Source organism: Silene latifolia, chromosome X (genome assembly GCF_048544455.1).
Source record: "Silene latifolia isolate original U9 population chromosome X, ASM4854445v1, whole genome shotgun sequence".
In the NCBI taxonomy this organism is placed as follows: Eukaryota; Viridiplantae; Streptophyta; class Magnoliopsida; order Caryophyllales; family Caryophyllaceae; genus Silene; species Silene latifolia.
Window position 1 is genome coordinate 16,845,214 of NC_133537.1, and position 25,317 is coordinate 16,870,530.

At 43.0% G+C, this 25,317-nt stretch overlaps 1 protein-coding gene across 1 annotated transcript; it reads right to left on the reverse strand.

The window, feature by feature from the left end:
* Positions 1-513: 513 nt before the first annotated feature.
* LOC141616943 (uncharacterized) lies at positions 514-25,251 on the reverse strand. Its single transcript, XM_074434111.1, has 4 exons — positions 24,225-25,251; positions 3,807-4,001; positions 3,411-3,701; positions 514-2,138 (listed from the first exon to the last, which is right to left on the reverse strand). Exons 1-4 carry the CDS (start codon positions 25,249-25,251, stop codon positions 514-516), a joined length of 3,138 nt encoding a protein of 1,045 aa, XP_074290212.1.
* Between the last annotated feature and the right edge of the window lie 66 nt (positions 25,252-25,317).

Here is a 25,317-nt window from a genome sequence, read left to right on the forward strand (position 1 = left end):
TTATGGGTTGAAGGAGGGAGATTAAATGGATTGAAAGAGGGAGTGGTAGTTTCGTCATAAAATTAGACTTTTAAACTGAAAATCTGAATTTTGACGGAAAATGTCGTCTGAAGGTGCAAATGGGTGCCATTTTTGACCTGAGAACATTTTATGGGAGTAAATTATTAAAAGGTTTTCATAAGGGAGTAATTTTATAAAAGTGGTATATAAAAAGGAGTAATTATTAATTTACTCTTCTATTGTTCCCCTTACTCGTATTATGAGAATGACAGACTTAGGTTGAGAATAAGAATGATTGTAAATATTATTGAGTTAATCGTATGTTTACATTATGAACATAGGTTATATATATACTAGATACAAAAGGAGGAAAGAATCAAATAAGGCTCCTAGGATAATTCTAACAGCTATAAAATAAACTAATTAGGGGAAGAGATATATGACAACTATACAGGGGAAACGTTGGATGGTGAGGTAGCCGTTGTAGCATAGGATAGTATCGTAATACCCCCCTCAAGTTGGAGCGGGTGGACTTGAGACGCCCAACTTGGACAGTAGCTCTTCGAAGGAGGACCGTCCTAAGGCCTTGGTAAAAATGTCAGCCAGTTGGCGTTTTGTATGGACATAGCTAGGTTTGATAGTGCCTTTGATAATTTCGTCCCGTATGAAGTGGCAATCGACTTCAATATGTTTATTGCGTTCGTGAAAGACCGGGTTTCTTGTGATGTGGAGAGCCGATTGACTGTCACTGAAGAGCTCAATCGGTTGGTTGTGGGAAATACCAAGAAATTGTAATAGACCTTTTAACCATTTAAGCTCGCATAGTGTGAAGGCCATGGCACGATATTCTGATTCGGCGGAAGAGAGCGATACGGTTTGTTGTTTCTTTGTTTTCCAGGATATAGGGACGCTGCCAAGGAATACCAAATAGGCAGAGATGGAGCGTCGAGTTGTGGGACAAGAGGTGTAGCTAGCATAGCAATAAGCATGTAAAGAGAGATCGTTATTGGAGCGGAAAAGGAGTCCCTGTCCAGGATTTGTTTTGAGAAATCGAACAACTTGGAGTACAGCTTGCCAATGATCAGTCCGTGGGGCATTCATGAATTGGGCAAGAATGTGTACCGAATAGATTAATTCAGGTCGGGTAATGGTCAGGTAGACAAGGCGCCCGACTAGAAGTCGATAGGGTTGTGGGTCTTCAAGAGGTGGGGCGGTTGAGGTGCCCAACTGATGGCTGGGTTCCATTGGAACCGAGGCAGGTTTGCAGCCGAGGAGACCGGCTTCTTTGAGAATGTCAAGGGCGTATTTTCTTTGTAACACGAAAAGCTCAGTTGAATTTCGAGCAATTTCCAGACCCAAGAAGTATTTGAGATTCGCGAGGTCTTTCATGTGGAAGCATTGGTTGAGGTATGTTTTGAAACTTTGTATTTTCTCTGGGTTGTTGCCACAGATGACAAGATCATCAACGTATACAAGCACGTGAAGATCAGTGTCGGCTGTGGAGATAGAAAAGTGCGAGTGATCATGAGGGAAGTGCTGAAAGCCGTAGGAGACAAGTGCGGAAGCCAGTTTTGCATACCAACAACGGGGTGCTTGACGGAGCCCATATAAAGATTTTCGAAGACGGCATACTTTGCCATTGTTTGTTGAATCGAATCCCGGTGGTGACTTCATGTAGACTTCTTCATGGAGATCGCCATGAAGGAAGGCACTGTGGACATCCATTTGATGGAGTTCCCATTGCTTGGCTGCGGCTAGAGCTAGAAGAGTTCGAACAATTACCATTTTATTTGTGGGCGCAAAAGTTTCATTATAATCCACGCCTTCAATTTGACGATTGCCCATGACCACGAGTCGAGCTTTGTAGCGTTCAATAGATCCGTCTGCATTGTACTTTATCTTGTATACCCATTTTGATCCGATGGCCTTTTTGTTGGGTGGTAATTCTTCAAGTGTCCATGTATTATTTTTCTCAAGTGCATCGATTTCTTTTTGCATTGCCTCGCGCCATTGTGGTACCTGCATTGCATAAGTGAAACTAGAAGGCTCGTGATGTTTAGTCACGGCCGCAAGAAAACTTCGATAATTAGGAGAAAAATTTGCATAATGAAGAGAGTGAGAAATGGGGTATTTAGTACCTGTAGACGGTTGAGAAGCAGTGAGAACGTGAGTTGAGGGTCGAATGGGAGGTTGGACATAGCCGGTGAGTCGAGAGTTAGGAAATTTTGTGCGATGACCTTTGCCCATCGTGGTATGGTCAGTGTGTGTGGTAGAAGGGATAGGCGTGGTGGTGGCATCTGTGTGTGGAGTGTCAGTGGATGGGGACGTGTTGGTGTTGGTGGACTGAGATGTTGTCGAGTGAGGGGTTGGGATGATGGAGTAGGAGACGGTTGGTTAGGAGTTGGAGTTGGGGTCGTCGAGGGAGCGTTGTTGTTGGATGGTGTTGGGTTCGAATGAGGGTAAAGGAGTTCGAGGTTAGCAATAGTATCGTCCAAAAAAGATGGAGTATCCATTTGTGTGTCGTGGATATCAAGAGACTTATATGGAAACTCGTGCTCGAGAAAAATAACATCGCGGGACGAGAAATGTGTGCCAGTGTCTAAGTCGCACACTTTCCATCCTTTTTTTTCCGAATGGATAGCCGAGGAAGAGACATTTTTTACTACGAGATGCAAATTTGTCCCGTGACCGATTAATATTTTTGGCATAACATAAACACCCAAAAGTCCGTATATGATCCATTGGAGGCGGTTTTTGAAATAAAATTTCGTAACGCATTTTGCCATTATGAATAGTGAAAGGAGTGCGATTAATTAAATATACCGCAGCTAAAACACATTCTCCCCAAAATAAAATTGGAAGGCTTGCTTGAAAAAGTAAAGCACGAGCAACGTTTAAAATGTGTCGATGTTTACGTTCGAGTCGGCCATTTTGTTGTGGAGTATCCACATTAGACGTTTGAAAAATAATTGCGTTTTCATTAAAGAAAGGTTGAAGAGGTTTAAATTCAGAGCCATTGTCAGTGCGTAAAATTTTTATTTTCTTTGGAAATTGTCGATCAATGAAAGCGAAGAAATTTAATAAGGTTTGTTTCGTGTCACCTTTGGATCTCAATAGATAGACCAAAGTTGACCGAGAAAAATCATCGACTATAGTTAAAAAATAGGTAGAGCCACATGATGCATTTGCGGTGTATGGTCCCCATAGATCGCAGTGTATAAGATCAAAAACATTGTCCGCAATATTCGAACTTAAATTAAATTGTGCCCGCGAATGTTTAGCACGAATGCAAATATCACAGTTTTTGCTCAGGAAAGTATTTGAATTATTATTATGCAAGGAAGGCAAAAATCGAGAAATATGAGAGGAAGGGTGCCCCAACCTCCGGTGCCAAAGTTCGGCCAAGTCACCAGTCTTAACGCTATTAGCATGAGCGGCATTAGTCCGAACTCCCGTGAGATAGTATAGTCCCTCACGTTGCTCACCAGCTCCAATCACCGTCTTCGAGGCACGGTCCTGAATTAAGCACAAATGATGTGAAAATTGAATGGTAAGAGACGTGTCAACTAACAAAGACGAGACAGACATGAGATTACATTGTAAATTGTCAGCGTAAAGGACGTTTTTCAAGACAAGACGAGATGATAAATAAATGTCTCCCGTTTTAGTGGCGAGAGTAAGATCGCCATTGGGTAGACTGACTGATAAAGGAGTAATAGACCGAATATTTAAAAATTATGAGAGGCATCCCGACATGTGGTGGGATGCCTCTGTGTCGATAATCTAAGGAAAAGAAAAAGAAATACCATTGAAGTGTTCAGTTGGAGGTTCGGACTGACGGGCTTTCAACAACTTTGTCAACTCCTCCAATTGTTGAGGATTTAAGGCATTACGATCAAGACTATCAAGCCCAGATAAAGAGGAGCGAGAAGTTGAAGCAATATTACCAGGTTGAGTGTCGGAGGCAGGAGCAGCCACCATGTGAGCTTTTGGAGCAGAACCTGCATTTGGCTTCAAAACATAGGTGGGGACAGATTTCTTGTAATACTACGGATTTCTTAGGCTAGTACTCGACCGAGTAGAGCCTACTCGACCGAGTAGTGTATATTGTGTAGTCTGTTTGGCTACTGTCGAGGAATACTCGGCCGAGTATGATGAATACTCGACCGAGTAGAGGATACTCGGCCGAGTATACTCTATACTTGGTCGAGTATCCGGTCTGGCGAGTAATATTTGAGCGGTTTGATTCGGGAGTAATTAGGGATTATATATTTGATAATCAGTTTCTAAAACGTCATTTGCAAACCTAATCAAACCTACGACACTCTAATCACTCCCAAATCTCTCCTCTGTGTGTGTGTGGACATCGTAACTATCGCATTCAATCTTTCATTCTTTCGCCGGTAAGTCTTTATCCCTATGTTGTTGATGATTAATTCTAGGGTTTGTCTTTATTCATGAATTGGGGGAAATGGGGTTTTGCAGTTAGTGATTGGAATTATGTGATTGTTGTTGTAGGTGATGACGTGATATTTGTTATGCATTTGTATGGTTGATTGCAGCGTAAGCGGATGGCGAAAAGGTAGGGTTTCCCTACTCAGTTACTGTTAGTTGATTTAAGACTGTGCTTGTGTTGTAATTGTTGTTATCTGCTGATCATCGGAGTATGGGTGATGTGATGACGGTGGTGATGTGGTTGTGTTGTGACGGTTGTGGTGTTGTGACAGCTGTGATGCTGTGGTGTTGTGTGATTGTGGTGGGGCCACTTGCGGGAGTGGCTTCACACCCTAGGTCGCCCTCCGTGGAACCCGTCACGGGAGGGGATGTGAACATTAAGGGACAAGGATTGTTAGTCGCTCGTTGATGAACTGGACTAGGTGGGGATGGGCTGCGGTCACCCACTGGCGGCGAGGATTACCTGTTGCGATGGGTAATCTGGCAGGGCTACACACTTCGGTGTGTAGTCGGTTACTGTGTGAGATCGGGAGACTGGGGATGTAGGATGATCAGCCGGTTACATGGTTTGTTTGTCTTATCTTGATTGAATGGTAACTGACCTCGGTTGTTGTTTTGTAAAACCTGCGGTGATCCATTCGGGGATGGTGAGCAGATTGTGACTGGTAATACAGATGTTTAGCTATGGGACAGTCATGGGGAGTCACCACTCGAGTCTAGCTTCCGCTGTCAAAAGACTTTGCTTACATTCTCTGTAGTTGTTAGACCTTTCATAGTTAATGTGTGATTGATTTTGAAAACATGTAATCACTAAGTCTTTATACTTTAATAAAGGTTGTTTGGAATTGGTAACTTTGATATACTAACCTCGGAAAACCGAGACGGTAACAGCCTTTTATGCTAGGGTAGTCCTTGGTAAGGTACCTTGGTATGAGGGGGTGTTACAAAGTGGTATCAGAGCCGAAGATTCTGGCACCTAAAACTAATGAACCCAATGAACTTAGGGAGTCTAAATAAAATGAACCCGGGGAGAGTTGTTTGGAGCTACCGCAAAGACTTGGGAGACGTCCCAGAGTCGCACTAAGGCCCTTACGATCTCAAGCCGGTCACATGGGGGGGAAACTGTTGTAAGTTTGAGTCATGTGTGTTTGATACCTATAGTTTGAATCTTGTGCATGGTTGGATGAAATGATGAAAGAAGTGGAATGTGATAGTTTTTGAAAGATGTATCGAGGATTGTTTATGTTAAACTTTGAGCATGGAATATGTTGGCATGTGTGGACAGCGGGCTGCCCACGGGGGCGCTTGGTGAGAAACGGGACAAGCGTTTGCATTTTGTATGGAGTCGCCACCAATTTTTATGGGAAATTGGAACCGTTCGAATACCTCGTGTCATGTCAAGACATAAAGTAGTGACATGAACACTAAGCAATCGTTACCCTTAGCATTCTATGTCTAGAATGACTCTCGCGGATGCCAATGAACACGGGTGCTCACGGAGATCTGGAGTAAGGGGTGAGGGTACGTATTAGGAAGCTCTTTTGATCGAACACCTAATCCCGCCCTCCTCGATAGCGGCCTCTACTAATGATTAGGGAAGTTATTCGTACTTGATATATCGTCGGCTATATGCATGCAATGCAACATCCAAGTTTTAATCCTAGCATGTGAGAATTTAACTAAGTCGGTTGACACATAATTAGCATACAATTGGGTCGAAGTTGGATTTAATGCTCATTTACATGTGAAAGCATACAAACAATGAAAGAAATACAATAAATTACAATAATGAAAATGGAATAGGCGATTTATGTCGAAAATACCGCTAAAACGGATGATTTGAGAAAAAAGAAATAAAAGAATAAAAGAATAAAGTAAATTAACGAACCGGAATTAGAAGGTGATAATACGGATATTAGTTAATTAATACGTAGCCTAATTAATTACGTCAAGGCGAAAAAGGAGTTCGGAGGCGGAACTCATCCGGAACAGCGCAAAGCAGATCGCGCCCTCGGAAGAGCGCGTGAGACGCTGCGTCTGTTCCAAGGGTGAATTCGGGCGTGAAGCCGGAAGCGCAAACCGTTAATGTCGATTGGTAAATTTAATGATTGGTTGATAATATTTACTCGGATGAAAGTGATTAACAGATTAATTACATGTGAATGATGGTCATAAAAGCGATAAAACACAGACGAGACGGAATATGACGAATTAATTACATGATGAAGCGATGTTAATGAATGAGTCCTCTGTCGAAATCAATTAACTAGTCTAAACCTGATGAATATGCAACGAATATACGACAAACATGTGAATAAACAAACGAAAACTATATCAATGACGAATCCCGTAAAACCCAATATGAACAAATTGAATCTACGAAATCCGGGTTTGAATTTAATGACGAAAACCCGTAAATATGGATTATTTAGGATTTAAGTCGGACTTATGATGATTAAAACAAGTTAATGACGATGATTAATATGATACAATATACATGTGAATTATCAACGGCGATTATATCAAAGAATTAACGGACGAACAAATAACAAAGCGAATTGCAGAGGACGAGGAAGAAGAAAAGAAGCAGGAACTGCGGCAGCCTCACGAAGAGGCGTAGCAGGAACTGCGCTCCTTCGAAGAGGCGCGGCGATTCTTTGCGTCTTTTCTCGACGTCTGTTTCATCGGAAATCCGCAAAAAGCGATTTTAACAAAGGGTTTTAGAAATCGATTTTAACGGTATTTTCGACATAAACCTTACAATGATGATACGATAAATAAAATACAATAAATAAAGAGAATTATTACACCCTCAGACTTACATGTTGACGGAACGAGATGAACTAAGATATCGACTAGTGATGCTCGACGCGAATGCAAAGAGAGTGCCCTCGTAAGAGGAAAACGATTGATTAATTAAAGTTGATTGAGTGTAGTTGGTCAAATTGGTCGGTCATGCAACGGAGAGGCTGGTACCCGGAAAGATCCGAGCTTACGTAGTCGGAAGTTCAAGCACGTAGGCGCCAATTAGTAAGAACGAAGTCTAGAATGCAAAGGGAGAAGAGAAGGGCGGACACTCGCGTGAGAAATATGAGGAGCGAAAGCTCCTATTTATACTAATCACGTGAAGGAATAGGGTTTCGGAGACTCTTTGGAAGTGAATCTCGGAAAGATATGAAAAAGATACGTAAAACATGCAAAGAAGGGCACGGGAAGAGGCGCAGCAGCCCATCATGCGTCTCTTGGAAGAGCGCGCAAAGACTGCCGTTGCGTCTATTCCCGTGAGGTTTCCTCTTTGAAGAAAGATTTCGCGTTTGAGTTATGGTAGGACGGAAATAATTCGATTATCTTATGAATATTACGGGATATTATTTGCCAAAAGATAAAATTTTGAGAAATATGGAATAGAAATATCCGGAACATTCCGAATATTCGACTCGGGATTTAACAGATTATCGAAATGGAGACGGTTTTTGACCCGGACTCGAATGTACTCTAATTTCGCCAAAACGACCGTATCGGGACGTAGATGACAACTAAGAGGTCGACATTAATATTTGAGCAAACACTTGACGATAATCTTACGAATTGTCACAAATCGCTCCGCGTATCAAACATGCGGCCCAATCATCACAGGGTGGTTTGCGAGGGTGCGTAAACGAGGTGTCTCTGAGCCCCACTTTGACCGAGGCTTGGACAAGGCGAAAGTCAAAGTATAGCCATCAGGTCAATCAAGATTACAACCTCGACGACTATGGCGACGCGAGGCGCTCAAGGGGTCCGAACCAAGGACTGTCGTCGGGAACATTTTAGAGTCTGTCGACTATCGGGAGGGTCGTTTAAAGTCCATTAGACTACGTAAGGAAGCTCTTGACCATGAGAAGAAACCATACCCGAGATACCCCGGGTGAAGCGGGATGAAGACGCTTCGGCAAAACTCTTTGGTTTGAAGATAACTTGGTGTCTGAAGGCATTAGGGTCACAGGAACTTTGGTCGAACTCTCTGGGAAACAAGAAATATTGAAAGCGGCAGGACGTCGTAGAAAGCTGGCGGGGAATCCGCTTGCGTCGGTCTCAAGCGAACTCGGCAAAACTCGAGGTTGAATCGCTTGCGTCGGTCTCAAACAAACTCTGTTGGGAATATTTTGACGACTAGGAACATCTAGATCGTCGTGGGAGAAATCTTGAGTGAGCAAGCGATCTTGCAAAATACTCTGCGCCGGATATAATGATCTCGAGCAATATCGCCAAATATCGCTGCGCGCGGGATAAAATGCGGGCGGAACGAAAGAAAATCATCGAAACGGACCAAAAGAATATAATAGCGTTGAAGAAGAGGCGCACCAAAGATGGGCCCACGAATAACGAACTCATAACGAATTTTTGAAAATCCGTATGGAGGGAACACAAGGAAGAGGCGCAGCAAGAGCTGCGTCTCTTGGAAGAGGCGCAGCGCCTGCTGCGTCTTTTCCCCAAATTGGCTTTTTCTGCGTAAAAACGCGAACTCAGGAGGATTGTGTTTCATTATTTCGAAACATAATTCTTGCATTTCTCTCTCAAATCTTCACCATTTCCGTCAAGGTTTGATTCAAAAGCTTGCTTTAAACATGACCAATCGAGGTATGTGCCTTAATCTTGCATTAATCTCCTGCATTTGTCGAATTTTGAGCCGCGAGATTTAGGGTTTTCGACCCTTTTGATCGAAAATTTGGGGCTTTTCCCCCAAATGGATTTGCTTTGCCAAATTGATGCTAGAAATGGATAGTAGGTGATGTTAGGAACATAACCATGTGTTTGCTTCGAAATTTTCATCGAGTTTTGAGCCTTTGAATGAATTTTGAGACAGTTTTACAGCTAGACCGTAAATTGCTTCGAAAATAGCCTTAGGATTGCCCATTTGCGATGAAACTTGATATTTGGGATCCTTGGATGATGGGTAAACTTTCTACCATCTTGGAATTTTGGTTTGTGACAACTTTTTCAGGACACCTTTTTAGGGCATAATCACCGTTATAGCGAAATGCTGCCGAATTTTCGACTCGAACCCAGAACTAGGCTTTGACTTGGACTTGTCTTGACCCAATTTATCACATGAGTGATTGGGTTGGCGGGAATATGGCCAAAGATGGCCGGAAAGGGGCGTTTTCGGGGCTTCGAGGGCTCGAAAATCCCTTAACAAAGGCTTGTCGTCATGTGACGCGGCCTGAATTTACTTTAATGTCGCAGGTGATGAGGCTTCTACTTCTGGGAGGACTCCCATGGAGATAGACGTTGTTACGGTTGAGGAGGCTTTAGAGCAGGCCTTCACCGCTGCGGTGATGGCCACTGGAGACGATGCTCACGAGGAGGAGGCTGCCGAGGAGGAGGAGGCCCCGAGACGGGCTAACGTCGGGCGAGGAGGTCGACAGCTGAGAGGAGCTCCTGCGTGGGCTGAGACCTGGGAGAGTAGGCACCTCGTGTGGGCTGCAGAGGGTCACCCGTCCACTGGGACGGTGAAGAGCTTGGTAAATAAGAATTCACTACTCATTACCTATTCCCTCTCATTCTTTTTGTCCAAACTTCTTTCGAATTTCATTCAAAACTAAAGATAGCTTTGTTTTAAATCATAATAGGAGGCCGGGAACATCAGGTCGTTTTCGGGTTACACGACAGCGCTGGAGCACTACGAGCGGCTGTCGGCGGAGGAGAGGGCCATGATCGAGCGTGGAGCGTTCGGTCCTCTGGTTCAGGTCTGGAGGGATATCGTGAAGAGGAAGTTGCGGGCCAACCTTAGCCTGGTCCGCGCTTTCTTGGATCGATTCTGGGATACGACTTCCACGTTTCACCTACCTTTCGGTGAGGTGGGAGTTACTCCGGGAGGATTACGGCATGATTTCCGGTCCGCCGTGTGGGACCGAGGAGATGGTGTGGCCGAGACCGCTATGAGGGCGGATTCGGCCGAGGCGAGGAGATTGATCGGTTGGAACTTATCGCCGAAGGTGTTGCGAGCCGGGTTTGGTACCCAGTACCTACGTCCGAGACTACTTTGCGGGGAAGACCCCGGCGCTGGTGACGATCGATGGGAGGGAGACAGCTCCTCCTCCTGCAAATTGATTTTCCTCCCGAGGTAGGTGTAGGTATGTTACGTGATCAAAGAATTGAGCGACTTGGTCTATCCTAGCTTGATAGGGTGCGAGGCTTTCGCTTCGGATTTTCCAGGATCCTGTAACTTGGTTGATGATCAGTGATGAATCCCCATGTACTCGGAGGTTTTTGATACCTAAGCTTACCGCCGCTTGTAGCCCAATGAGACAAGCTTCAGATTCTGGGCGTTGTTTGTCACCTCGAAGTCGAGTTTGACAAAGCAATCGGTGTATGCTCACCTTCAGGAGAAATGAGCAACACTCCTATCCCAAATCCTCTTAAGTTTGATTCTCCATCAAAGTATAGATCCCAGGAGTCTACATCTGTTTGAAGTATATCCTCGTCGGGAAATGACCAAGTATCTATGGTTTGTGCGTCGTTGATGGGATTTTCTGCGAAGAATTCGGCGATGGCGCGACCTTTTATAACTTTCAGTGGCACATATTTAAGGTCGATTCGAGAGCATCGAGTCCATCTTGCGGACGTCCGTTGAGGACGGGTTTCTCGAAGAGGTATTTGACTGGATCCATTTTGGAATATATCTTGACGGAGTAGCTAAGCATGTAGTGACGTAGCTTCTTCGTTGCCCACACAAGAGCGAGGCATGTCTTTTCGAGTTGCGAGTATTTGCACTCATATTCCAAGAACTTCTTACTTAGGTAGTAAATAGCTCTTTCTTCGCTTCCTACAGTTTGAGTTAGCATGGCACCCATGGCGGTTTCAGTTACTGTGAGATATAAACCAAGAGGTTGATCTTGTTGCGGTGGCATGAGCACTGGTGGTTTAGCCAATATCTCCTTGATACGGTCAAACGCCTTTTGACAATCATCATCCCACATGGTGTGGTCTGTTTTCTTGAGTTTCTTGAAGATAGGTTCACAAATCATCGTGAGTTTCGATATGAATCGACTTATGTACTGTACTTTTCCCAGGAATCCTCTGACTTCTTTTTCTGTTTGGGGTTGTGGCATTTCGATCAGCGCTTTGATTTTTGAAGGATCTATTTCTATACCGCGTTGGCTAACGACATATCCCAGGAGTTTTCCGGATGTTACCCCGAATGTGCATTTCTGAGGATTGAGTCTCATGTTGTACTTTCGTAGCCTCGCGAAGAACTTGCGAAGGTTTGCAATATGTCCCTCTCTTTCCTTGGATTTGACGATCATGTCATCTACATATACCTCAACTTCTTTGTGCATCATGTCATGTAGGAGTGTAGTTGCGGTGCGTTGGTATGTAGCTCTGGCGTTAATCAATCCGAATGGCATTCTTTGTATAGCAATATGTTCCCATTGGGTGACGAATGCGGTCTTGTGCATATCTTCCATGGCCATCTTGATTTGGTTATAACCCGCATATCCATCCATGAAGGATAGTAATGCGTGGTCTGCAGTATTGTCTACCAATATGTCAATGTGAGGTAGAGGGAAGTCATCTTTTGGACTCGCTTTGTTCAAGTCCCTAAAGTCAACACAAACACGGATTCTCCCATCCTTTTTGGGCACGGGTACTATGTTAGCTACCCAGTCAGAATACTCGGAAACTTTGATGAACCCGGCTTTGAATTGTTTGTCCACTTCTTCCTTAATCTTTAGAGCCCATTCTGTTCTCATTCGTCGAAGCTTCATTTCACGGGTTTGAAACCCGCTTAATCGGAATTCTATGTTCGGCGATATCCCCTGTCGATCCTGGCATGTCTTTGTAGGACCAAGCGAAGACGTCTTTGAATTCATTTAGGAGGTCTATGAAATCGGCCCTTTCGGTAGAGCTCAAGGTAGTCCCTATCCTAAGTTCTTTGGGTTCTAGTTCGGTTCCAACATTGATGGGTTCGGTATCTTCTATTACTGGTCCCCCTTCCCCTTCTTGTAATATTTCTTTGGCTACGTAGGGAGGTATTTCGGTCAAGTCTGGGTCTTGGTCATCCTCGGATATCATCATAAACAGAATTGCACTCGAAAGAACACAGAGAGTAAGCGTAACACGATTTATTCATATTAAGATTTGAGTAAAGTTGAAACAAAGAAGCCAACTGATCCATGGTCAGTGGCGGCAAAGGGACAGTAGTTGGGACATTTCCCGAACTACCGTGACTACTCGAGGCTAAGCTAGGAGAAACTAAGGGAGTGGGGATGACAAGAGGAGTAGACTCTCTAATGACTCCTCTAGACTCTGACTCTGACTCCGACTCCGACTCCGACTCGAACTCATCGTCTTCTGGTTCTCCTTTGAACATCTCTCCTTCTCCAGTGGTGAGCTTGAAGAGCCTTCCTTGGTTGTTGGTCCATTTGATAGATTTTCTCCACCCTTTCTGTTGCTTTGTGTCGATTTCCGTGATCAACGCGGTGGGGTTGAAGCGATCGTCCTGAAGTATCATAGTAATGATCTCATCTGCCGCGGCCCTAATGAATCGATCTTCTCCAAACAATAGGCTCACAGCTTGTTCGTCGAAGCAAGGTGCTTGACGGGTTTTGACGGTAGGAACCGTTTCGGGAGGAATGAAGTAGCAATCGTGAAAGATCTCGATTCCGGCTAACTTCCTCTCAAGATAATGCCAAGGTTCGGGAAATCCGTGGAAGAGTTCCGAACTTCCTTCTTGAACGAAGTACCCATTTAGAGTGGGGAGATATGGTCTCATTTGGACTCCCACGTGCTTGCGATTTTGGACTTGAGCAAGCATTTCGAGAACTTCTTCTTTTGTGGGTTTGTACCCTAGTCCAAGTGGTATCCTTGTCGAGTTGCCTTCCTTGTATGGTGCGAAGGTGTTCTTCCGAATTGGGTTTAAAGGCATTCCAGGGAAGTATCCCTGGGATTTGAGTATGTGGTTGACCACCAAGTTAGAGTAGGGATTATAGTATAGAGGTGCCAACTCACTTTCTATGACATTCACACTTTGGAAGCCCCCAAGTTCGTATATGGGATCCGCAAGGACTTGATTGTTTGATTGTTTTTCGATTATGGCCTTGATGGGTGACGAAGTGATCGTCACTACTTTGCCATTTAGTGGAATCTTGATCTTTTGATGAAGGGTGGATGTTACCGCTTTGGAAGTGTGAATCCAAGGCCTTCCCAGAAGTATGTTGAATGAAGCTTCGATGTCCACTATTTGGAAGTTAACCTTCCGTTCGATTGGTCCCGTGGCTATGGTTAGGTTAGCGAGTCCTACCACCTTTCGTCGTGTACCATCATATGCACGTACACCTTGATTGGTAGGAGTCCAATCCGACTCTTTCATGCCTAGTTTGTATGCCGTTTTGAGGGGTATGACGTTGACCGCGGAGCCATCGTCTACCAAGGTCATTGGCACATTTTTCTTTAGACAAATGACAGTGATGTATAGAGCAAGGTTGTGACTAGCGCCAAAAGGTGGAAAGTCTTCATCCGAGAAAGTAATAGGATTACTTAGCTTAGGTGATTCTTGGAAGACCAAGTTGACTACATCTTCAGGAGTGGAGTTATGTGCTACATTCAATTTGGCCAAAGCTTGCAGTAAAGCTTGGCGATGTGGAAATGAGCTTGCCACTAGTTGCGACCGAAAGATCAGCCTTGGTTTTACGTAATTGCTTGAGCAAATGATCAGTGGGGTCATCTTCGTTGTCATTTGGTGTGATGACGTTGGTTGGACCGTTTTGTGTAGTGCTTTGATATGGACGACCCGAACGAGTTAGGTGATCCACATCTTGGTCTTCACCATTTTGGACTATTTCCTTGACTAAGGAGTTTCCAATGAGATATTCGTCTTCATCATCATCGGCCTAAACCCCATTGACCGCAGCTAGTTCCTTCATTCTCATGATATCACTTTCTAGTCGTATGATTTGGTCGACTAGTTTATCAACCACGGTGACTACTTCTTGCATAGTGGCATTTTGAGAGAAGATCAATGGTACACTTTTTTTAGGTATTGCATTGGGATCGCGCAAGGCCGTTACCATGTTTTCTAGTTCCCACACTTGTCTATCTACACTCCTTGCCCATGTGATGAAGTCGGAAATGGTAGGGGAGATAGTGGAGTAGAGCCTTTCTTTCTCAATTGCATGAATTTCATTTTCGGTGGGAGAAATGAGGTGTGAGCAATCTAAGGTAGATTCGTCACTTGTAATCACTAGAACTCCAAGAGGATTCTGAGTGTTGTTAGGCTTACCTCCTGGTGGAATTGGAAGTCGACCATCTTCAATCATATCTTGAAGCACGTGTTTCAACTTGTAGCATTTTTCTGTGTCGTGCCCTTTGCCCCTATGGTATTCACAGTATGAATTTTCATCCCAAAACTTGGATTTCTTTTCGGGTTCGGGAGTAGGTCCGATGGGTTGGAGTTTACCTTGTTTCATTAGCCTTTTTAGAGCGTTGGAGTACGTATCCCCAAGGTTTGTGAACTTCCTTGGTGGGGTAGTTTTCTTGGATGGCTCGAGAAGGTTAACCTCATCGGTCTTGCTAGTAGAGCCGTATGAACGACTTGTGGACCCTTGATATCCTCGACCTACCGTTTTGGACAAGAGTCCTTTACGGATGTCATCTTCAATTCGTGTCCCTAATACGGTTAAGTCCTTGAAAGTCTTGATGTTTTGATATCTCAAATGACTGGCATAGATGGGTTTGAGATTATCCACGAACTTTTCCACGAGAGTAGCCTCATCCGGGCGTTCAACTAGTTGAGTACTAGTCTTCCTCCACCTACTTAGGAAGTCGGTGAATCCTTCTTTATCATTTTGGGTAAGAACCTCTAGAGTACGCATGTTGACTTGGATCTCGGCATTATCCGTGTACTGTTTAGAGAACTCGATTGCAGCGTCCTCCCAAGTAGCGACCTTTTTGTGATCTAAAGTGTAGAACCATTGCTTCGGGATGGTGTCAAGAGATGAAGGAAACATCCTTAAGAACATCTCGGGTTTGATGCCTTTGATAGACATGTAATCTTTGAAGGCGCGGATGTGGTTCAAAGGGTTCTCGTGTCCTTTAAACTTAGGGATATCCGTCATGCTAAAGTTAGTTGGTAATTTGGAATTGACGGCTTCATACTTGAGATTGTTTTCCCTATAAATGTCATCCCCCTTAAGGTACATCAATTGCTCCTCTAGGTATTGGAGTCTTTTCTCAGCTGCGGTTGTCCCTATGATTGGATTCTCATCTTTAGACTCGTCATTGGAGAAACGTAGTACTTCACCTTTAGGGGGAGGCAACCTTCCCTCTACATCAAAGATACGGCCTTCGATAAGTTCAAGGCGGTCATAGGTTTGTTCTTGAGTGATTTGCATTTGGGCTAGCGCGGCTAGGATTCGATCATTACTCTCTTGAATTTGCTGGAGGTTTGTTTCATCACTTGATCCGGGCATTTTGGAAACTGGATAAGAGATCGGCGACGAATCAAAACACGATCGACCATTCTATCACACTTGCTAAAAGAGGAAAAGTTTTGACTCGTGAAGTGGGTGTGTGCCACTTGTGTTGAGTGAGTTTTGAAGAAAGACAAGGTCTTTGAAAATGTGTGTCCTAGTCAACTGTAGTGTAGTTGTAGGAGTGGACTCGAAGTGAGGTTTTGAAATGGGCTTGTGGCCCGAATTTTGACACGACAAACGGACGGAGTTTTGACCGGATTTTGCGCTAATTAAAGGCCTATTTCGAAATTCTTGTTTGAAAATAAGGATTTTGATTTTTTGAAAATTCGTCATGGTTTTGTTTAGAAGTGGTGATCACGTAAGGTTTACACATTTATACAAGCATTATAACGGGATGCTGAGTGCATTTAGAAGGGTTTTGGTTTAAAGGGTGGGTTGCCATACCGAACCATCAAACCCGAAGTCTGTGGAGAGGCTCGTGCCGAACAAGAGTAAGGCCGATTCCTAGTCCATTTCCTCAAGTAGTGAAGGCCCTTGATACAAACAAGAGTAAGCATCATGGTATGGATGACATCAATCGCTATCCATCCTTAGGCCCAAATAGGAATTAGGACCGTTTAGACGGGACGATTGGTCGAATGGGTTGGGTTGGGCCTAGGAAGGCCGAATAAACGATCTAGGAAGACCGAGTTATGAAAACCGACAATTGTCTTGTACAAATTATTCCCTAACCTTGTTCAAGTTTCACCCTTGCTACACGTAAGTGTATTATCCCCAGTGAGTCGCCAAAAGCGTGGACAGCGGGCCGCCCACGGGGGCGCTTGGTGAGAAACGGGACAAGCGTTTGCATTTTGTATGGAGTCGCCACCAATTTTTATGGGAAATTGGAACCGTTCGAATACCTCGTGTCATGTCAAGACACAAAGTAGTGACATGAACACTAAGCAATCGTTACCCTTAGCATTCTATGTCTAGAATGACTCTCGCGGATGCCAATGAACACGGGTACTCACGGAGATCTGGAGTAAGGGGTGAGGGTACGTATTAGGAAGCTCTTTTGATCGAACACCTAATCCCGCCCGCCTCGATAGCGGCCTCTACTAATGATTAGGGAAGTTATTCGTACTTGATATATCGTCGGCTATATGCATGCAATGCAACATCCAAGTTTTAATCCTAGCATGTGAGAATTTAACTAAGTCGGTTGACACATAATTAGCATACAATTGGGTCGAAGTTGGATTTAATGCTCATTTACATGTGAAAGCATACAAACAATGAAAGAAATACAATAAATTACAATAATGAAAATTACAATAATTACAATGGAATAGGCGATTTATGTCGAAAATACCGCTAAAACGGATGATTTGAGAAAAAAGAAATAAAAGAATAAAAGAATAAAGTAAATTAACGAACCGGAATTAGAAGGTGATAATACGGATATTAGTTAATTAATACGTAGCCTAATTAATTACGTCAAGGCAGAAAAGGAGTTCAGAGGCAGAACTCATCCTGGAACAGGCGCAGCAGGACTGCGCCCTCTGGAAGAGGCGCAGCAGACGCTGCGTCTGTTCCAAGGGTGAATTTGTCGTGAAGCCGAACGCAAACCGTTAATGTCGATTGGTAAATTTAATGATTGATTGATAATATTTACTCGGATGAAAGTGATTAACAGATTAATTACATGTGAATGATGGTCATAAAAGCGATAAAACACAGACGAGACGGAATATGACGAATTAATTACATGATGAAGCGATGTTAATGAATGAGTCCTCTGTCGAAATCAATTAACTAGTCTAAACCTGATGAATATGCAACGAATATACGACAAACATGTGAATAAACAAACGAAAACTATATCAATGACGAATCCCAGAAACCCAATATGAACAAATTGAATCTCTGAAATTCGGGTTTGAATTTAATGACGAAAACCCGTAAATATGGATTATTTAGGATTTAAGTCGGACTTATGATGATTAAAACAAGTTAATGACGATGATTAATATGATACAATATACATGTGAATTATCAACGGCGATTATATCAAAGAATTAACGGACGAACAAATAACAAAGCGAATTGCAGAGGACGAGGAAGAAGAAAAGAAGCGAGGAAGCTGCGGCGGCCTCACGAAGGCGCGCGGCAGAAGCTGCGCTCCTTCAAGAGGCGCAGATTCTTGCGTCTTTTCTCGACGTCTGTCTACTGGAAATCCGCAAAAACAGATTTTAACAAAGGGTTTTAGAAATCGATTTTAACGGTATTTTCGACATAAACCTTACAATGATGATACGATAAATAAAATACAATAAATAAAGAGAATTATTACACCCTCAGACTTACATGTTGACGGAACGAGATGAACTAAGATATCGACTAGTGATGCTCGACGCGAATGCAAAGAGAGTGCCCTCGTAAGAGGAAAACGATTGATTAATTAAAGTTGATTGAGTGTAGTTGGTCAAATTGGTCGGTCATGCAACGGAGAGGCTGGTACCCGGAAAGATCCGAGCTTACGTGGTCGGAAGTCCAAGCACGTAGGCGCCAATTAGTAAGAACGAAGTCTAGAATGCAAAGGGAGAAGAGAAGGGCGGACACTCGCGTGAGAAATATGAGGAGCGAAAGCTCCTATTTATACTAATCACGTGAAGGAATAGGGTTTCGGAGACTCTTTGGAAGTGAATCTCGGAAAGATATGAAAAAGATACGTAAAACATGCAAAGAAGGGCCTGGGAAGAGGCGCAGCAGCCACTGCGTCTCTTGGAAGAGGCGCAAAGACTGCTTGCGTCTATTCCCAGGACGTTTCCTCATTTGAAGAAAGATTTCGCGTTTGAGTTATGGTAGGACGGAAATAATTCGATTATCTTATGAATATTACGGGATATTATTTGCCAAAAGATAAAATTTGTGAAATATGGAATAGAAATATCCGGAACATTCAGAATATTCGACTCGGGATTTAACAACATTTATCGAAATGGAGACGGTTTTTGACCCGGACTCGAATGTACTCTAATTATCGCCAAAACGACCGTATCAGGACGTAGATGACAACTAAGAGGTCGACATTAATATTTGAGCAAACACTTGACGATAATCTTACGAACTGTCACAAATCGCTCCGCGTGTCAAACATGCGGCCCAATCATCACCGGGTGGTTTGCGAGGGGTGCAGAAACGAGGTGTCTACAGCATGTTAAGTGTTGAAACATGGTAAAATATGAAGGGTGAATTGTAAATTTGTATCTGATTGATATTGAGCATGAAGAATGTGATCATGGTACCTGTTTAATACAATGTTGAGCATGAAGTATGGTAGTGGTACATGTGCATATGAACATGATGATTTTAATGCTTGATTGTTGGTAGAAGCATGTGATTAAGGTCATGCGTCTATATATGTGAATGTCTTGTTTAATTTTAATGTGAGTATGATAAATGTTCAACTATGTACTGGTTTTTAGAGGTATTGAATTGTTATTGTTGCCTTATGTATGTTCAAGTTGTTTTGGCTTAGGAAACTTGATTTGTATAAAGAACGATTACGGAAGGGTTGTCTTAAAACTTACATAAGTGTAGTTCTAGAAATGATATTTCTGTAATTCCAAGTCGAGGTGATAGCTTGTCTTCTTACGATTCTAACTATAGGTTACACGCCCAAAACGACCAAGTAACGAGTGAGATATGACTGTTTTACGAAAACTGGATGATGCTGAGAACTGTGTTGGTAATCGACCGAGTAAAGTAATACGCGACCGAGTAAGGGCTACTCGACCGAGTATTCCCAATACTCGACCGAGTAATCCTCTGTGATAATTGAGTTCGCTTATGGAGTCGAAAACTCGGCCGAGTAATATAGTTACTTGACCGAGTATCCTGTACTCGACCTAATATGCTATGTACTCGACCGAGTACTTCAGTGGGCGGCTATTTTGAGTCGGTGGCTATGTTTTTACCTTAATTTTGAGTCAGTGGCTATGTTCTTACCTTCAGTTTGAGTCGGTGGTTATATTCTTATATTTTTTTTGAGTCGTAGGGTATGTACACATATGTTTTGTGTCTTAACGCATTCTTTTATATATGTGACGGTCTTGATACGTAAGTTACCGGATGTTATGACAAGGAGCATTCCAGCTTGTGAAGGACATGTGTTGGGTAAGGAATACATGTGTTAATATGGTTCTGAGGGATAGTGGAAAAAGGAAAGGGAGGAATGACGAGCTAATCAAGGTAAGGAACATGTTGGTGAGATATGGTGAGTGATCTAGTCGTGTGTTAAGTAATATAAAAGAAGTGTATATGGGCAAGGGTGATGTAAGTGTAAAGAAACGTGAGAATGAAAGATTGAAATAAGGGATACGAATAGTGGCATATTGGGGTGTGTAAGGAATTATGGAGGGAGACGGTTAGGATTGAGTTGATTAAGGATATATGTAATGAAAGGTTGTGGTAGAGGGATAGAGAAGTAGGGTATGTAGTGAACTTAGATGGAGTTATGTCGCGACGTGGATTTGTAGATAGTGACTGAGTTTGGGAATTTGGAATATCAAGGGGTGAGCCTAGTGTGTAATTCTTTGGGAAATTAACGGTATGAGGTAAAATTTTGGTTTTGTAGAGACACGAAAGAGAGATACGACTAATCGGAGGGTAACCGTTAGTGTTGGACTTGATGATGACAAGGGTGAGTGAGAAGCAAGATGAGAGAGGATAAACGATAAGATATTGATATGAATTGATGGAATTAGAGTTCTGGAGCTATGAGAAAATAAGCAATTGCTAAAGAGTTAGGTAGAAAGAGAAAGGAGATGTATTATTAATTTGTATTATTGAGTAAAAAGGGGGAAAGAGGGATGGAAGTAAGTTGAGAGAACGTTGACCGGAGTTAAGGAGCACGAAGGTAGAAAATTATGGAAATGTACGATAGCCTCACGTGAGTTAATGGTTATATAGGAGAGCAGGACGACGTGTTAACCGTGAGTTTCGAGGTATTAAGGGAGTATGAGACTTGTAGAATGTTTGCACGGTCTGAGATTTTGGTGGAGGGTCAGGTGACAATACGATAAAGGATAGAATTGGGAATAATGTTGAGGAAAATTTTGTTGATGGATTGGATGTTCGTTATTTGGGATGATAACCAAAGAGAGAAAACGGATTGTTATATTAAGAAGTGATAGTAAGAGAGTAGTCACATGAAGGATGTTGGTGTGATAGTATTATCACTAGTGGTTGAAGATGATGTTACTTTAGGGAAGTTAGTTGTTCTAATGAGGTTGATTTTGTAGAGGTGATTAATATGTTTGGTTGTGAGGGAGTATAAGATTTGGATATATGAGGTGTTCGCTGGAAGTTGGGTACTGATGTTATGGCTACATTTGCCGGAGTGGTGATAATTGTGCGTATGAGAGGATATGTTATGAAGGACACCTGAGTTAAGTCCAGATGAGAGGTATTCATTGTCAAGTCGTAACTTACGTAATCAGGATTGGCTAGTTACATTCGATTATGAGTCCATGATATATGTAAATGGTTGTGTGAGGTTCTGACCTCATGAGTCATGGTCTGGATAATATCCAGAAGGTTGGTATCTGTGATTCCGTTTATTATGTTGCGTCGTGATCTAGTGGAGCGGTTTTAAGAAAGTCTACTGGTCAAGGAAGTTGTACTCAGTCAGTGTTATGAGATTATAAAAGTTGTGATGGCTATCGATTTGGTTGTTGTGCACTGTGTACGGTAATTCGTGTCGTGATACGAGTATTTTCGTGTTGTCATAGATCGTTGTTTGTTTACTGCTATTTCTTGTCAGTGTCGGTCGGGGCATATAGAACGTTGTTTTGTTACCCGATGTTTCTTACCAGTGTCGGCTTGGGAGTGAGAATAGAATATGATATGAAAGAGAGTTGGGTAGGGTTTTTTTGTTGTCATTGTATAGTAATATTCTGTTAATGGGACACAGTTGTGAGAGGTTGTTGGAGTACTTTTGATCTTGTTTTAGATGAGGCATTGACGGACATAGTTGTGGAAAGAAATAGTGGAACGTGTGTGGTATTGAACTTGAAACTACATATGGTTTAGCACCTTTTCTTAGGACAGTGAGTCCGAAGTTTTAGGACTTAGTATCATGTCAAGTCAAGGGTGAGTTTTGTGGTAATAGAAGTGATGAACTTGAAAAGCTAATGGGAGTATGTGTAACACTTGAGGATTGTGAGATAAGATTGTGGAGATGAGTGTATATGTATATAGAAGTATGCCGTTTTGTGGTAATGTATATAGATGGAGTAGTGGTTATACTGAGGATTTTATGATATATGTTATGGGAGTACAGAATAATTGGAGGCATGAGAACTGTTAGAGAAAGAGAGTCATGGATATAGGAATGGTTGTAGGTGTTGAGGTTATAGAGGGTTATCGTTGTCATGCGGTAGTAATGAGGATTATGGGAGGTATAGCAAAGGACCTAGTGTTAGTGAGTTACGAGGACGTAACATTTATCTTAAGAGGAGTAGGATGCGACAAGAGGGTTTGATGGTTGTACATGTTATGGTACCATTGAAAGTTTGAGCGTTGGTATAGAGTAAAGAATGCATTCGTGTTGTGGTTGATTTTATTACAGTTAATGGCAGTGCTTGTAGTAGTATGATGTTTACGAGTGTGAGTAAACTTCGAGGACGAAGTTCGTTTTAAGGATGGTAGAATGTAACATTCCGTTTTGATGGTTGATCTTGTTTGGTGGATTGTCTTGGTAATTGAGGATGTTAGTGAGCGTTATGAACTAAGATAGAGTTGGAAACATTTAGGTTGTAGGTATCCGATAGTATTAGGTAGTTAGTATTGGGAGGCTATACTATAGTTGAGACGATATCGTAAGCCATGTTGTGGAAGGAAGAGTGTTGGTGGAGTTAGTGTTAGGTGTCCATGTTTTATAGGTTGGGTTGGAACTTCGGGGACAAAGTTCTTTTTAAGGGGGGAAGACTGTAATACTACGGATTTCTTAGGCTAGTACTCGACCGAGTAGAGCCTACTCGACCGAGTAATGTAGATTGTGTAGTCTGTTTGGCTACTGCCGAGCTATACTCGGCCGAGTATGATGAATACTCGACCGAGTAGAGGATACTCGGCCGAGTATACTCTATACTCGGTCGAGTATCCGGTCTGGCGAGTAATATTTCAGCGGTTTGATTCGGGAGTAATTAGGGATTATATATTCGATAATCAATTTCTAAAACATCATTTGCAAACCTAATCAAACCTACGACACTCTAATCACTCTCAAATCTCTCCTCTGTGTGTGTGGACATCGTAACTATCGTATTCAATCTTTCATTCTTTCGCCGGTAAGTCTTTATCCCTATGTTGTTGATGATTAATTCTAGGGTTTGTCTTTATTCATGAATTGGGGGAAATGGGGTTTTGCAGTTAGTGATTGGAATTATGTGATTGTTGTTGTAGGTGACGACGTGATATTTGTTATGCATTTGTATGGTTGATTCCAGTGTAAGCGGATTGCGAAAAGGTAGGGTTTCCCTACTCAGTTACTATTAATTGATTTAAGACTGTGCTTATGTTGTAATTGTTGTTATCTGCTGATCATCGGAGTATGGGTGATGTGATGACGGTGGTGATGTGGTTGTGTTGTGACGGTTGTGGTGTTGTGACAGCTGTGATGCCGTGGTGTTGTGTGATTGTGGTGGGGTCACTTGCGGGAGTGGCTTCACACCCTAGTTCGCCCTCCGTGGAACCCGTCACGGAAGGGGATGTGCACATTAAGGGACAGGGATTGTTAGTCGCTCGTTGATGAGCTGGACTAGGTGGGGATGGGCTGCGGTCACCCACTGGCGGCGAGGATTACCTATTGCGATGGGTAATCTGGCAGGGCTACACACTTCGGTGTGTAGTCGGTTACTGTGTGAGATCGGGAGACCGGGGATGGAGGATGATCAGCCGGTTACATGGTTTGTCTGTCTTATCTTGATTGAACGGTAACTAACCCCGGTTGTTGTTTTGTAAAACCTGCGGTGATCCATTCGGGGATGGTGAGCATATTGTGACAGGTAATGCAGATGTTTAGCTATGGGACAGTCATGCGGAGTCACCACTCGAGTCTAGCTTCCGCCGTCAAAAGACTTTGCTTACATTCTCTGTAGTTGTTAGACCTTTCATAGTTAATGTTTGGTTGATTCTGAAAACATGTAATCACTACGTCTTTATACTTTAATAAAGGTTGTTTGGAATTGGTAACTTAGATATACTAACCTCGGGAAACCGAGATGGTAACAGCCTTTCATGCTAGGGTAGTCCTTGGTAAGGTACCTTGGTATGAGGGGGTGTTAAATTTCTTGCTCTGTTCGAACTGAGCACGACCTTGAACATCGGGCACAAGAATAGCTTTGCTCCAGTCCGTTTCGTTTGGTGGCAAATATATACGGTCCCGAGGACGATTTCCCCACCATTCGGGAAAATTCCCAGTAACTTTAAAACAATATGTGAGACTGTGACCCGACTTTTTGCAAGCAGGGCAATAGTACCGAGATGGTTCCGAGTTGGTGGAACGTGTATCAGGACCTCCCTTGGGTTGCCGTGGTCCATGATGGACGGGGGCAGCAAAGGCCATGGTGTCAGGTATGGGGTCGGGTTGACGAGTTGATAAATTACGAACCCCTTCGTCTTGCAAAAGTCGATTATAAATAAGATCTAAAGTGGGAAGAGGAGAAATACCGATGATTTGAGAGCGTGTATTAGCAAAGCGGACATCAAGACCCATGAGAAAATCACGAACTTTCCTCTTCTTCCGACGATCGTTGATGATATTAAGCCAATTACAAGCACAAGGATTACATGAACAAGGTGGCATAGTGTCATGTTCCAGAATTGCATTCCAAATGGTGGTCATCCGACCATAGTAAGCCATTAATGACTCGGTTGGACCTTGTCGGCATGCGAACAATTCCGCCTGCAACTGATAAATACGGGCCTCATTAGTTTGACAGAAACGTTGCTTAATATCATTCCATACCTGTCTTGCCTCGGGTCGGAGCAAGATTTGCATGCGCACTCTGGATTCGAGTGTATTAAAAATCCACATCGTGACCAAGGCATTGGTTGCCTGCCACGATTCGAATGTTACAGAAGTTTGAGATGGTGGCTTGATAGTTCCATCAAGATAACCCAGTTTGCCTTTTGCCATGAGAGCGAGTTTAAACGAGCGTGACCATTCATCATAATTATGGCCACTGAAAACGATTGGAGTAATACTGGAACCCAATTGTTCGACATGAACAATGGAGTAAGACGGAGGTTTTGTGGAATCAGTAATTTGAGAGTCAGCAGAATTAGTCATGTTTGAGAAAGAAAGAAAAAAACGAGATTTGTGACAGTAGAGACGGCAGATTGAAAAAAAAAACTT

Excerpts from the sequence above, each read along its gene's own strand:
- LOC141616943 (XM_074434111.1), bottom strand. The coding sequence starts at position 25,251 with ATGACTAATTCTGCTGACTCTCAAATTACTGATTCCACAAAACCTCCG. Across the intron at positions 4,002-24,224 it reads TAACACCCCCTCATACCAAG|GTTCTGCTCCAAAAGCTCAC; the intron begins GTACCTTACCAA and ends AGCCAAATGCAG. Across the intron at positions 3,702-3,806 it reads TCCAACTGAACACTTCAATG|TCAGTCTACCCAATGGCGAT; the intron begins GTATTTCTTTTT and ends CTCCTTTATCAG.